This window comes from Leuciscus leuciscus, assembly GCF_965113295.1.
Source record: "Leuciscus leuciscus genome assembly, chromosome: 5".
Lineage (NCBI taxonomy): Eukaryota > Metazoa > Chordata > Actinopteri > Cypriniformes > Leuciscidae > Leuciscus > Leuciscus leuciscus.
In genome coordinates, this window is record NC_138729.1 from 49967307 (window position 1) to 49983367 (window position 16061).

Consider the following 16061-nt stretch of genomic DNA (forward strand, 5'->3'; position numbering starts at 1 on the left):
AATAAATAATCAATGTAAAAATTAAACAAACTGGCACAGTATTATCAGTGTGAATCATGGACGGCGACACACACAGCATTCATAGAAATAGAATAAAACATTATGTATTTTCAACAATAAACGTTACAAATGATATATACACAACATGATATGATACTTTTGCAGTTTCGTTTTATTTCCAGACTATATTATATTCTGGCCCTTACATGGCCTCACACACTGCAGTCCTGTAACCTGTAATGACAACTTTTGGGTGAGTTACTACAGTTTTGCAGACACGCTAGAGTTCTGATGTTCCAGCAAACAGTTGTGACAATCGAACTTACAGTTTAGAGAATAAGAAGAGAAATGTGCCAAAGCAACTGAGAAAAACTGTAATAGTTTGAAAAAAAGGAAAAAACATAATTTTTTGATGATCACTTGAGATTAGGACTGAGGATTCTGATAATTTACCATTTAGTATAATATTACTAAATAATTCACCATTTAGTAATATATATACAAATATACATCAAAATGTTTAGATACTGTCATGAAGTTCATCCACAGGTTTTCTCGTTTTTCCAGGAGAACCAAAAAAAATACGCTTTGACATATATATTTCACAATGTATGCAATTTGTGTGGGCTGCGCTTCAGTGAAGTTTCTCCAGAAACAGTTCTGAAAACGTTAGAAATCCACCAGGCGTGACACTAGACAACCAGTCTATAGTGTCTGACGAAGAGACTACGTTGAGTTGTTGAGTTGAGTACTTTTTATTATCCCCTTAGGGAAATTTTGTTGCTTGCGTTTCACATACTTGCATACACATACAGCACCAGCAATACACGTCACATAATACGAAAAAAGAGAATGAAAGACAATAATAATAAGATACACAAAATCATCACTGAGACCCGCTCAGTACGCAGCTGCATTACCTTTGTTCAACAATTTGACTGCCTGTGGCAGGAAGGAGTTTTTCCCCCTGTTTTTAAAAATCGCTGGCATCCTAAACCTTCGCCCGGAAGGTAATATCTCAAATTTATCAAACAGAGGGTGTCTACTGTCTGCTGTGATTTCTGTTGCTTTACTGAGGCATCTGTTAAGATAAATTTGTTCCAACCCTCTCAAAGGGATACCAATTAGTTTGCTCGCTGTACTTAAAACTTTCCTAATTGAACTCTTTTGTTTCACTGTGGCATTTCCAAACCAACAAGTGATACAGAATGTAAAAACACTTTCAATAAAATAATTATAAAAAAGTCTAAGGACTGAGACATTTATATTAAATGACAACATCTTTCTAAGGAAATAGAGTCTTTGCTGTCCTTTTTTGTTCACAGCCTCTGTCCATTTATCCCACCTCAGTTTATGATCAAAGATGACCCCAAGATATTTGTACTCTTCAACACTTTGTATTGGCTCTCCTTTGATAGTGGTTACACTCACTGAAAACTCCTTCCTAAAATCAATGCACATCTCCTTTGTTTTTAAAATATTTAACTTGAGGTTTGACATGTCACACCAAGAAATAAATTCATTTAAAACAGGTCCGTGACTGTCCTCATCCCCCTTTAGGAGACTGACTAGTGCAGTATCATCTGCAAATTTGATAAAAAATCTGCCTGAATGTGCACTTATACAGTGATTTGTATACAATATGAACAATAGGGGTGAGAGGACACAGCCTTGTGGGGATCCGACATTAGTAATTTGTTTCTCCGACATTGATCCACCCACACTCACTCTCTGTACTCTATTCCTTAAAAAATCCCGCAACCACATAATCAGTCCCCCATCCAAGTTAAACTCTGTGGTTAATCTTTCGACCAACACAGTTGGCAATATTGTGTTGAAAGCCGATGAAAAATCCGCAAATAGGATTCTCACGTGGTTTTTGGAATCTTCAAGGTGTGAATATACAATATGCAACAATGTTAAAATTGCATCATCTACTCCCCTATTTGACTGATAGGCAAATTGTAAAGGGTCCAATAGATGCTGAGTTTTTGACACTACATACCTTTTAACAAGCCTTTCAAAGCTTTTAAACACCAAAGAGGTCAGTGCTCGAAACGTTACCATCTGTGTGAGAGTCTACTATTACATTTTTGACATTTTTTGGAGGCGTGGTGTGCCGACTTTTTTCTGCTTTTTATTATTTCCCTTGTGAGCAAAACATTGCTTTGCTGTAGATGTACATGCTTTGGGTCTGGTTTTACTATAGACAACCAGCAAATGCAACTCCCAAGAAAAATATAGTGATACTGAGATATTGAGATACTGATAAAAAAGATACTGAGAAACTGAAAACAGCCACCATGAAGTCTCATGAGCAGTTCTGAATCCACATAATCACAGGTTTTAGAGGTTTTTTTTTTTATATACAATTTGGGACTTTTTGTCATAGGAACATTTTGTACTCTGGTACTCTGGGTTCGGGCCGAACTCCAAGCTCGGAGCCCTCCCCCCGGACAGCACGCCAAATACGCATTCAACTTTACTCCCTCTAATTGTATGCAAGTGTCAACTATAGTGAATTTCAATTATTCATCCGTTAAAGGGATAGTTCGGACAAAAATGATAGGAGATCAAAAAAGGAGATAACACTGACACAGCACTGCATTGGGGGTTTTCCTGGTTACAGGTTCCCAAAGACTGCTCTGCCGCTTACCCTTAAAAACCCAGACCAGAACAAAAGGGTTATACCAATATTTGTTTTGGGTCAATTCATGTACCCCAGGGGGTAACACCTGGTTTTGGGGGAGAGAAGAGAATTATCAGATATCTTGAAGAGACATCACCCAAAGAGGAGAACAGGATTCTCCTAAGTTTTCAATCTTTCTCATAATATCAATGACAGCAATGAAATTAAAGGGATAGTTCACCCAAAAATGAAAATGCTGTCCTCATTTACTCACCCTCATGTTGTTCCAAACCTGTATGATTTCCTTTCTTCTGCTGAACACAAAAGAAGATATTTTAAAGAAGGTTGGTAATTAAACAGTTGCTGGTCCCCATTGACTTCCATAGTATTTTTTTTTTTGTATTTTTTTTTTTTTGTATTTATATTAAGGATTCCCATATTGTGTATTCTCACAATATGGGAAATATCATGAATATTATACCCCACCCACAGGAACAGTTTTTCACAGGAACTGAATATTACACAACACTCCAAAGTAAAACTCCACCTATGGAAGTCCCTTATGGAATTCCAATGACGACTGATGTCATGCGATTTTGGCAGCATAAATAGTGGATCAGAATCAATCGGTGAGAAAATCTGTCAACTAATACATCTGATTTCATCCAGGCTTTGATCACCATCACAATGACTGCAGAATTGCCAAACCCTGGAGGATGGAGCACAGAGGCATATGCCAATGGAGAGGTGGTGTGTTCCTGCATTGAGGTAGGAGACAGAAAATCACTCATGTAGTAAATGCAGTTTTTGTTAAAACACAGCCTAGTAAAATTATCTATTTTGATGCTGTTAAATGTGTTGGGATAATTATTTATTATTTTTAAAATAACTGTTTTTCTTTTCACTTCAGTTTTATTATATCTGACTGATAGAAGCAAGTCCATGCAGAGACTAATATTTAAAACAAAAACGATATATATATATATATATATGGACTTGGATATATATATGCATGGACTTGCTTATATATAAAATGTGTGTTTGTTTATTCAGGTGCAGCCAGACATAGAGAAGGCGGCTAGAACCAGTTTTCCTGTTTTCATTCCAATAAGCTTTAGGCTTCAGATTGTGGCAGGAACAAACTATGTGGTCAAGGTATAAATGAGTGGTTTTTGTTGTTCATGGATTTTGAGCTTGATGTTTGTTTCCAATATTAACAAGCCAACTGTGGCAGTGTGTCCTAAATGGATGTGATGTATCCAGTAATTTTTCCATCCTCTCTGAAAGTTAAAATGCATATAAAGTTTCTCTGCATTTGTAGCCTATAAGACAAAACTCTTCTCAACTTTGTCGTGTTACTGGACACTCAAATCTAGTCTACAATGGTCACTGTAGCAGAATTTGAGGACATTAGCTTGCTGTCATGGAAAATCAATGTGTTTAGGTCGCCATCAATATGAAAAGAGTTTTATATGGAAAAGATAAATTATACATCCATGTGGATTTCTCTGTCTGTCTCTCTCTCAGGTGGCCGACGCAATAGATGAGTGTGTTCATGCGATGATATTTCAAGATCTGGAAGGGAACCTGACTGTGAAGGGAGTCCAGCACCCTAAATCCATGACAGACCCTCTGGTCCCCTTCTGAACACGTCTAACCGCATGCAGAGAATAGTCTGTCTGATATAATTACAGACACACAATGAGCTGCCATACAGAGGAACTATTGAAAACTGTTTCATTCCTTAATATTAAACTCAATATTCAAACCCTCGGTGCCCGTGTCAGTGTGTTTATATGGAGATTTGAAAGACACCAAATTTACTTCACTAAAAATGTTTTATGCTGAAATAAACATAAAAAACATTTTTCAAAAATCCTCATTTACCTCAAAACAAAAAGTAAAATGACATTCATTTTTCAAATTGTAAGATTTAATTGACTGTCTGAATGACTTTTAAAAGGACAAATCCCTTTAAGTAAAGTGTGAATGTTTTTTTTTATTAAAAAAAAATATATATACTGCATTTCCTAAATTAATGTAAATTTAAAACATTTCTCATACAGACTGTATTTTTACACTAACTGAAATCTTGGTCATCTCAATCTCAGATCATTGCAAACCCATACGATTTCTCTTCTTTAGACTGTCTTCATGAAAGGAGGAGCAGGGCCGTGCACGGGGGTGTCCAGGTGGCTAGAGCCACTGCCCTTCTGCCCTCATCAGCTGAGGTGCCCCTCTCGCAGTGGTTCTCAATTCCAGTCCTCAGGACCCCTTGCTCTGCACATTTTGTATGTCTCTCTTATCTGACACACTCAGTTCAGTTCATTGAGTCTCTCCTAATGAGCTGATGATCTGGTTCAGGTGTGTTAAATAAGGGAGACAGTTAAATAAGGGAGCATAATGTGCAGAGCAGCGGGTCCCGAGGACTGGAATTGAGACTGCTCCAGAGGATTCCCATAAAAACGTTCTGTTATAGCTCCGCTAAAGATCCACTGATTCCGCTAATCCGCTCCATGTTTTCCTGCTCGCTCCGCAGCATCACTCACAGACATGTGCCCGCTCTCCGACGACAGTTTCAGCAGGTCGATTACAAATTACAATCCACATTACAGACAGTGGTTGATCCATGAAATTAGTATTTTGGTAATTTGTTTTTGTATTTCTGTCTGTGATGTTTTGCTCCTGGTCTTCTAACAACTTGTGCAAAATATCCATGTTCTTGGAAGAAAATGAGAATTCTTGTTCAATCAAATTATTTTACCTGATCTAATCTATATAAAAAACACCAATAAATAAATAAAACACTAATAAATAAATAACATCCTGTTGTCGGCAGATTTTGTAGACAAAAAACAATGCCTTCACAAAATTAGAAGACAGAGTGAGCAAAGACAGGTTAAAGCCCATTCAACATTGCAAACATTTGATTCAAAGTTCTAGAAAGCCAGCGGGTAAATTATTAAATAGCCTATAGAATATTTAGCAGACAGTTTTTCACACTTTAACTCCTGTAAATATATTTCCCATTATAATCAATTCCCTTAGTTGATACTAGTATCTATGTATAACATATTTCAAAAATTTTAATAAGACCATATTGACATTATGCATAATAAAAATGTAATATACTATAAATTATCTAAATGAGTTCTAATCTAAATGAATAGTACCTTAGTACAAGGTGGCTAAAGGCACACCCTAAAACATTTGCTTTTCACTACTCCCATAGTGTATGATTGCAGAAAAGTATATGTTTGAAAATTGATGAGCAACAGATTTTGTGTGAAAATAAATCATAAAGGTGGTTTGTTAGTTTAAAAATCGTATTAATGTATGACGTGGCAAGGAGGTACACACGGGGTAAAACCAGCACGGTACAAAAGACACACAGTATTGATACTTTAGCTAAATTAAAATGCTTTTAATAATGCATAAGTTGAGACTTGTTCAAAACAATCACTTTAGCAAAGTTTATACTATTTTGGGGATTATTTTGATAAATTAAATAAATAATGTTTGTTCAATAAATATACTGTCATCAAAATGTACTTAAAAATACAGAAACAAAATTATTTTAAAAACTAAAAGATTCTTGAGATCTTTGTATTTAAATTGCTACATAAGTTTAAAACATTTGTATTTTTTAAAAAAAACATAAAATATTAGATCAAATTAGTACAGAATCAACTTTGCCGCGATCAAGTCAAGGATCAGCCAAATTTTCAAGTCCATCATCAAAAGCATTTATGAAAAAAGTGCTGAGCTGAATTTGTGCCATCGAGTGGTCTAAAAGAGTTGCTTTATAACTGTTGTAACCTAATATCATTTCAATTTATACTGTAACTGTATAATATTAAATTAAATGTCTAATACTTCCATTTAAGATGAGGCAGCTCATAGAGTGCGGGAGAGCCCACTGAGCATCAGCCAAATCAGACAGTTAAACTGGCTGACAGTAAATAAATATTCTAGAGTGTGTTAAGAAAGACAGACATTTAATTATTTAATTGGAAGAGTAATTATAACAACATAAATTGATTTAGCACTAAATCCTAATTGTAATCTAATTGCCCATGATTATAAAAGAGTTGTTATTAATAACGTGTGAATAAAACGTTTCTGTGCCACTAGATAATCGTATCTCTGCTATCAAACTACAAAAATGGCCGAACGGGGTGGAGTTGAACCGAGTGTCACCGCTACAACCTGGAGAGGGGGCGGGGTATGAAGTGTCTCAATTGTATTTAAAGAGACCGCACCAAAACGAGTTGCTCTCAGACGCACATCAGAAAAGGGGTAGAAAAGGGGCCTGTGGAGCTATAATAATGAGGAATTCAGACCCAAGCATTGCAGTTCCGCTTTATATAGACTACAAATGTATGATTTATTATAATTATTTTTTTTTATATTATTCTGCTTCCCTGCACTTCATGTCAAACCTGATAGACTTTTTTAAAAGTGCCATTTTTTTATTTATCTTAAGCACAAATGTACGGTGACCGGGAGGGGACATGTTCGGTTCACTTAGTTTAGTCGGGGCTACAACATATTGTAAGGACCACCCATTGGCCCAACGATGGAATCCAACGGTGGGCGAAGGAATAATGCATGTATGTCTTTTCAGCGCTCCAGTGAAGTTCACTTAATTTATTGGAATTTAGTTTCAATATTACTTTAGCTCCACGCTTAATCTGACTCCAATTTCAAATGATAATCAAATTTAGATTGTGTTTCTGATTAGAAAATAGTCATAAATATTGATTATGAATTCATTTAGATCTTTGATTATTCTGAGTATCCCATACTTTCAATTATTAATTCACTAAGGGACCTGATGCCGCACAGAGTCACACGCCCCGGGTTTACGTGGATCTCACGGACACAGCCTCGCCAGTCTGATCTTGGTCAGAGGGTCCAGGGTTTGCTAATACCTCTTAAGTCGGTTGCCTACTGCTCACTCATACAAAAAAGTGTAGTTACTGGGTTGAGTTTATTTAGCCACTTCCGTACAACTCAGTAGCACCTCAATGCAGAACACGAGATCCGGGGGGCGGAGTTGGATCCAGATAAAGGGGTGGAGATTGGTAGGTTTAGGGGTAGGTTTAGGGATCAGGGGGTGGAGATGGGTAGGTTTAGGTATATGTAAGGTGGGAGGAGTTGGATCTAGATCCGACTCCTCCCCGTGGATTTCATGTTCTGCAGTGAGGACCATCTCGTACAACTTGCCAAGTCAGTGATAGACAGAAATCAAAAGGTCTTCAGATGACGTGCCTACTGCTCCGTTCATATCACACACACTCTCGCGCGCATACACTGTAACAAATCGCAAGTGATCTGCGTTCGAAACCGCATACTCCCCTACTATATAGTAGGGAAAAGCAGTAGGCGAGAGAATACATAGGCCATGTACGACTCCTTAGGCTTGTTTGAGATGTGCCTCGCCTGAAAAGTAGGCGAGAGCAGGCGGCTGCAGTGAGAAGTGAAAAAAGGGCAGGCAAGACGGACAGATCTCTCCTCTTTCGACACCTGTGAGATCAGAGACGGATATCGCGGGATTCACGCTCATGCGCCGTGTTGATGATGAACTGGATGTAATTTAAGTTGCTTTTATATGAAAATAAATATAATGAACAAGAGACCCAAAGTAGGCCTACTGTTATTTATTTCCATTCGAAAGACGTATCAATCATTTTAACTTTAATTATACACATATTTTTTCTGTCCACACAAAATAGGCTTGTTTGAGATGCGCCTTGCCTCGCCTGAAATGTATGCGAGAGTAGGCGGCTGCAGTGAGGGGAGAAGTGAAAAAAGCGCAGGCAAGACGGACAGTTCTCCTCTTCTCACAGTGGATCTTACACAGGTAAGATCGAAGGCGGATATCGCGGGATTCACGCTCGTGCACGGTTTTGGTTGCTATTAGTAAGACACCCAAAGTACTTGTTATTTAATTACATACCCCAAAGTGTTTATCAATCATTTTTACTTTAATTACAGACATGTTTTATAGGCCTATTTTTTATATATAAATATGACAACAATCAAATAACCCATAGAGATCACTGAGAGTTTGGGAATACACATAATTTATACGCATAAAAACACGATATCAGAGTTTTAAATACAAACATTTTAAAAGAGAACAATAGCCTACATCACGGTTGTTTAAACCAATGAGCAATAAGCTGTGTCGTCAACAAGTCGTTTCCCATCATGCTTTTGATCAGCGCAGTCGGTGGAGAGCAACTGCGCTCGACTGCAGAATCCGACACATCAGCCTTGCGATCGTGAGAGATTTTTGACATACGTCAGCATGACATCAGACAGAGCAAGTCGGACCGCACTCGGACACATTTCTAACCGGCATGCATCTAACCGGCATGACGTGGAAAATATACCGTTTAACTTAAGTGGTTTAACCCCCCAAAAAGCGGTCCGAATGCTTTGTGTGTAAAAAAAAATTAATAATAATAATTGTCTTTTTCACATTATCTTAATACATTCATATGAGCATCTCAGTGCTTGTGTTCTCACACATTTTCACCCTGCTTCTGGGTCAACAGCACGCATACATTGTGGCGCTCTTGTGTGTGTGCGTCAGCGATCTATATTTTGTAAAAAATATGTAATTTTGTATTTCTTCTTCACTTCATAAATTTGAAGTTAAACCACTGGAGTCAAGTGGATTAAATGTATGTCTGTATACCTTTCTGAACCTTGAAACTGGTAGTTGCGTAAGCTGTCAATGGAGGGACAGAAAGCTCTCAGATCTCCTCAAAAAGATCTTAATTTTTGTTCTAAAGATAAATGGAAGTCTTGTGAGGAACAACGTGAGCGTGAGTAATGACAATTTAAATGTTTGGGTGAACTAACCCTTTAATTAAAATGTTATTCTCGTACAGAAAAATGGAATCAACTGTGTAACATTTTACTCTACTATTGACTAATGAACTAAATTAATAACTTTTTTAAAACAAAAATGAAACATCACTGAACTTACTTAAGCTGGACTGTGACACTATTTTCTTCTGGAAACTAACTTTTTAGCATTATCTCTGTAAAGCTGCTGTGAAAAAAATCTGAATTGTAAAAAGCACTATACAAATAAATGTGACTTGACTGAAGACTGGAGTAATGATGCTGAAAATCCAGCTTTGATCACAAAAAACAAAACAAAAAACAAAAACATTTAGACAATAGACAATAGAAAAAAGTGTTTCACAATAATACTGCATTTTTGATTTTTTTTTTTTTTTTTCTTGGTGAACATGAGAGACTTAATATTACAGACCCCAACATTTTGTACAGAACATACATAGCATGATGCAAACTGAACAGTAAATAACTCTAACTGCACAGAGCTGGGCAATACTGGCTATGAGTTTTTGGCAATATTAATACTTTGTGTTAAATTAGTTCAAACCTGTCATTGGAAAACATGCCTTGATTATTTTTATATCAAGGGAAATCTTTTGGAAATTATGTTTAGATACATTGTTTCAAATAAGACCATGCAGAAATAGATCATGGCATGTTTGATTATATCCTCTATATGTTTATTTTTGTAGATGTTGGTCACTAGATGGAGCGGTTTAGTCAACTATTCAGCTCAAAGCCACAGAAACACCTGCTGGGAGGGTGAGGACCTGAAAACTCATGCTAACTTTAACCAAATATAATTGAAGCTAAAACCTTGCATCTGTTGCATCTTTTTTTATTTATTTTTTTAAGAATGTTGTCAAATCAGCAAATCAAAATATCAAGAGCTATCCATTTATATTGCCATTCCCCTGCCTGGTTACCAACCTGTTTGCCACGTTTTTAATTATTAAAAAATGATTTAAAACAAAGCACCACTTCTCTCGTAGACTACGTATTCTGTGCTGGGCTTGCAGTATTGATTCGGAGAGGAGGGGGGGCCTTGGAGGAAAAAAGGTTGGGAACCACTGCTAGTATGTGATCTGCATGCTGCAATAATAAAAAAATTATAAAAAAAACATGCACTTTGTACATGTGCAAAAACATAATTTTTTGATGGTCACTTGAGATTAGGACTAAGGATTTTGATAATTTACCGTTTAGTATAATATTACTAAATAATTCACCATTTAGTAATATATATTCAAATATACAGTACATCAAAATGTAGATACTATATCATGAAGTTCATCCACAGGTTTTCTAGTTTTTCCAGGAGAACAAAACAAAAATGCTTTGACATATATATTTCACAATGTATGCAATTTGTGTGGGCTGCGCTTCAGTGAAGTTTCTCCAGAAACAGTTCTGAAACAGTTAGAAATCCACCAGGCGTGACACTAGACAACCAGTCTCTGACGAAGAGCCTACGTGCTCGAAACGTTACCATCTGTGTGAGAGTCTACTATTACATTTTTGACATTTTTTGGAGCCGTGGTGTGCCGACTTTTTTCTGCTTTTTATTATCTCCCTTGTTGAGCAAAACATTGTTTTGCTGTAGATGTGCATGCTTTGGATCTGGTTTTACTAATATATAATAACAAAATCAAGTATGAAATTATGCATAAAACATTCTATACCGAAACATAAAAACATCTGGGATGAGATTTCAATTAAAGATAACAAAATAAAGATTCTTCTAGGTGATACAGAATTACACAGGGGGGTCTCATATTATACACTACATTCTTCACCATCCTACACTTGTTTCCATATTAGTTAATAGTAGTAGCTGAAGTGTTAATGTACTATACCTGCATTACTTCCTGCATAGTTACTTATTAATGACGGACCATTATTCTAAAGTGTTACCAGTAAATCCACTTCACCAGCGAATTACTCTTCGACAGCGATGCCAGAAATATATAGAGCTACAGCAAAAATGGAATTTCAAACACAAAATTATAAAGATCGCTGAGCGCTGGTTTCTCTGGCGAATAAGGTCTCTCTCAACTGTGTAGTGTTGCTGGACACACAGATCTACTCTGCAAACCGCATGTTGCCTATCATGGACAATTTTACATCACTGCCAGTGTGAATGAAGTGCACTGGAAAAGATCAGTTTTATCACTTGCTGATTTTTTGTGTCACGTCTACGGTCTAGTTAGGACAAGGTGTTAAAAGTTAAAAGTGAACTTAAATGTTTGTGTATTTTAAACCCATGTGGATTTCTCTCTCTCTCTCTCTCTCTCTCTCTCTCTCTCTCTCTCTCTCTCTCTCTCTCTCTCTCTCTCTCTCTCTCTCTCTCTCTCTCTCTCTCTCTCTCTCTCTCTCTCTCGGGCATTGGAGGAGATGTGTGTTCACACAATGAAATCTGCAACTCTCTGCAGTGTTGAAGTGACATTGACTGTGAATAAAGTCCAGTTCCCTAAAACCCTCAGTGACCCTCTGGTCCCCTTCTGAACACTTCTAACCGCACGCAGAAAATATTCTGTCTGATCTAATAACAGACACACAATGAGCTGCCATACTGTATAGAGGAACTATTGAAAACTGTTTCATTCCTCAATATTAAACTCAATATTCAAACCCTCAGTGTCTGAGTCAGTGTGTTTATATGGAGATGTGGACAACACCAAATTAATTTCACTTGTATAAAAAAATGGATTTTTATGCTGAAATAACAGAACATAAATATTTCTCACTCCAAATCATTAAAAATCAAAGTAAATTGTCACCAAAACTCACAACATATCACATGCATATTCATTTTAAATGATTGTAATTAGGTTATGATTTTTTTTTATGAATTTTAATTAGTTGCAGACCACAAAGTTCATGTAAGCTCTTGCAAAGTAACAGCACTTATTTTGTAAATCCCTGTTATTATTACTCTTCTATCATCAGTGTGGTCAATGTTCAATCATGAATTTATACTGTAATTGTCTATTTCAGTGTTTGTTTCAGAAAAACATACATGAGCATCAAATAATCTAATGTGTTGCTGGGACAAAATCATATGGCATAAAAACAAACAAAGTGTATCATAAACAATGCAATATTTATTGAGTCTTTGCAAAATATATAGACACATCTGTGAGATTTGATGAATACATTTTTGGTCTGTGTTGTCACTTTAACAGTCAAGTGCCGTATAAATTCATTGCCATAGTCTTCTAGGTCCCTGACGGAGCTGAAATACTGTAAGCTTCATTCCTCTGTTGTCAAGTTTCATGCTCGACTCTTTCTGCTCACAGACCTTCCCGCTGAAGCCACTCGATGAATCCTCCAGCGTAATGACGGGCCCTGAGAGACAAACAGAGACACAGATGCCTGACTTCTGTAATTTGTGAGTGAGTGAGGATGAATCCAATGAATTAACATGACTTAGGTTTTCCTGATTACCGGATGAGGATCTAAGTCATAAAAAAAAAAAATGTAATAGCAATATTTACAGAGCTGTTTCTAGCCAATTAAATAATTAAGAGCAAAGCATAATTGACTTTATATTACAATGACTCATGATTTTATTAACTTCCAGGCCTGACATTTCAAATAATCGTTCAAATGCATTATATTCATTAAACCATTTATACATGAAAAAAGAAGAGTCATATAACTGATGCCACTACCTATAAAAGCAAAACAAATAGAAAAAGCAAGAAAGCAAAGGAAAAATAAATGTTGACATATGAAGGACACCAAATCATAGAAGGAAACTCTCTTAAATGAACCCTATAATATCATATTTGATTTGTAAAACATAAAATCATATCAACATGATCTAAGATTAGTTGAAAAACCTGCTGTACTCGATCTACATGCCTTCAGTCGTCTGATTAATAGTTTACACTTTTTAGCAAGTAAAAGGCCTTTTAGTACAATTATACAAAAGTCCCCCTTCAGCTTGTGGTTCACGAGGTCTTTTTCTGTGAAATCGTTGATTTGTGTAAAGTAAACATAAGAATAACTTTAATATTGTTTGTAATATTTGAAGATGAACAATTACTGCACTGTAGCTTAGGTTAACTTGATTATCCATACATAATTTATAAGGAAAAATCATGTTAAAATGTGAGTCTCAGTTATGATCATCAGGCTTTTGAGGAACGTTTATTTGCTCATCTCTCAGTCATCTTTGTATTGCATTGAATTATGTGCTTTAAAACTACAGAGCTTTGATCATAAAACTAAAAAACAAAGCATTTGAATATCATCTTACTAAGACATATTATTGGCAGAAATAAAGTGACGACTGATGTTAATGTGCATTTTATGTAAGTATAGTCTGCTGTACTGTTATAAAGATCTCATTGATTTACATTCGAAGCATCAGAATTTCATCTTACTTTTTGCCCGTATAAATATCAGCATCTGCAGCAAAATGCTAATATCAGCAGCAATTGCAAAATGTAGGTGTTTTTTCCTCCTTAAGTGTGAGATCCATATCCTCACTATATCATGAGTGTTGGTTTGTTTATGTGTTTTGTTATCTTTGTTGTAACGTTGTCTGATTGGCTCCTGCATGCTGATTGACGCTGTGTCGTGATTGGTGCACAGTACTTTAAAAAGCACATCATCACTTCCTCTAGAGACAGCTTTTGTTTTGAGCAGAGAGAGTTGGAGTGTAGGCAGAGTTTGTATATGTTAAGAGAGTTGTAGAGACTGTGAGTAATGATTGTTTGTGCCTGTTTTCTGACACTGATTTTAGATTGCCCTCTCAATTTGTTCACTTGGCTTTCTAAATAGGCCTATATTGTAAATATTGAGTATTGGGAAAGTAAAGAGCCTGAGCCATTTTTGTTAATTGTAAACTTTTCTGGCAAGACAGTTTAGTGACAGGCACTTTTGAAACGCTTCATGAAGCTTCAAAACCTTTGCGACCCTTTTGCTTTGAGCCAGTGAATCAGAGCGCGTATCAAACTGCCGAAGTCACGTGATTTCAGTAAACGCGGCTTCATTATGTCATACTGTTTCGAAATGTTTTTACATTTAAATTACCTCTGTGAATTCAGTTGTAGTTAAAGGTCTCTTATTGGTCTGATTAACCAACTCTCCATAAAACAAGCCCTACAATTTAATAAAATGACACGTATAATAAGGACTCTTCATCATTTAATGGTATATGATGATTATTGCATCTAATAGATAACACCTTCAATAAAACCTCTGAAATTGTTTAGTAGCCTAAAAGGTGTTTTTTGTTTTTTTTTGCATGTTGAGTTTTCGCTGCATTTACACTGTTCTGACAGCAGAGGTCACCAGTGTGTGGCGATTCGAAAAGCTTTGTTTCTCCCGTCAGTAAGACAGTTAGGTTGCCAGGTTGGTGTGTTGCATTTTCTTTTTGTTAGGTTTAGGAATGAGGGATAAAACTAATAACGTTTTTTTTGTTGTTATTTTGGCTTTGGCAAGTCTTTCATGTTGCACCCTTTTCCTTAGAATGAGGTGCAACAATGAGTTATAAAAGCCTGATGTATAAAATATGATGCACGACAAAAAGCATATTTGCTAACTTTTTTAAACCCAAAAGTGACCAAAATCTCCCAAAAAAACTACCTTTATTTCCTCATTTGTACATCTGGTATAAAAATAAAGTAATTAAAGGTTTTTTTAAAAATCTGAAAATGCAGAAATTTGTGTGATGCAGGTTTAGGGGTCGGGTTAGTGTAAAGGGATGGAATATACAGTTTGTACAGTATAAAAAAACATTACGTCTATGAAATGTCCCCATTTAGATAGGTAGGTGTTTGTGTGTGCACCCTGTGTATCCCAGAGTTCTTGCGGTCTCCAGCGCAGTGAGGCTGCGTATCCCTCTCACACAGTACAGCACGAAGTCTTCTCTGTGAGGCTTTGTGACGCCGTAGCGCTCTCTAAACTGATCCAGGCTCAGTCTGAGGGCCTGCTCCACCTCTCCCACTACATCAACAAAAGTACTGTCACTCATAAAGTGTGTGTGTGTGTGTGTGTGTGTGTGTGTGTGTGTGTGTGTGTGTGTGTGTGTGTGTGTGTGTGTGTGTGTGTGTGTGTGTGTGTGTGTGTGTGTGTGTGTGTGTAGAGCTGAACTGTGTGACTGCGGAGTGATTTACTCCAACTCTGAACGAACTCTGCTCCTCACCACGGGGCTTTCTCAGGTGCTGTGAGCAAATAACTCCGCAGAAGTTGCTGTGCTTCGCCTTCTGAGAATATAGTTCCCGATACGGTTAGAAGATGTCTGTGTCTGATGTGACCTTGTTATTTGTACACGCTGTGACTACACAAATCACAACATGTAAATCGGAAAATGTTAGCGTTATTTTGTCACTTATTGGGAGCAGTCGGGCCATTTTATTTTTTTTATTTTTTTACAGATCGGGCTTTGGTCGGACTCGGGCTCATTTAGCTTCTCTCCTTTCATCGGCAGGCTACTGTATGAAATATTGTTAAATTGATAATATTATAAATATGCAACGCAATACGCGAGTGCAATGCATTAGATGACAGTTGACGATGCAGAGCATCAGGGAGAAGTTGG

At 36.7% G+C, this 16061-nt stretch overlaps 2 protein-coding genes and 1 long non-coding RNA gene across 3 annotated transcripts in view; 2 read left to right on the forward strand and 1 right to left on the reverse strand.

The window, feature by feature from the left end:
• LOC309499746 (cystatin-A-like) overlaps positions 1 to 16061 on the forward strand; it is a 196200-nt gene that overhangs the window by 21436 nt on the left and 158703 nt on the right. The gene's annotated exons all lie outside the window — the stretch shown is intronic.
• Positions 3317 to 4276, forward strand: LOC309498666 (cystatin-B-like; the record flags this gene model as incomplete). The annotated part of the gene is made up of 3 exons (XM_082169509.1): positions 3317 to 3397; positions 3683 to 3784; positions 4157 to 4276. 3 exons carry the CDS (start codon positions 3317 to 3319, stop codon positions 4274 to 4276), a joined length of 303 nt encoding a protein of 100 aa, XP_082025635.1.
• LOC309499751 lies at positions 12593 to 15460 on the reverse strand. Its single transcript, XR_014206322.1, has 2 exons — positions 15310 to 15460; positions 12593 to 12856 (listed from the first exon to the last, which is right to left on the reverse strand). It is a non-coding gene; the product is annotated as an uncharacterized lncRNA (long non-coding RNA).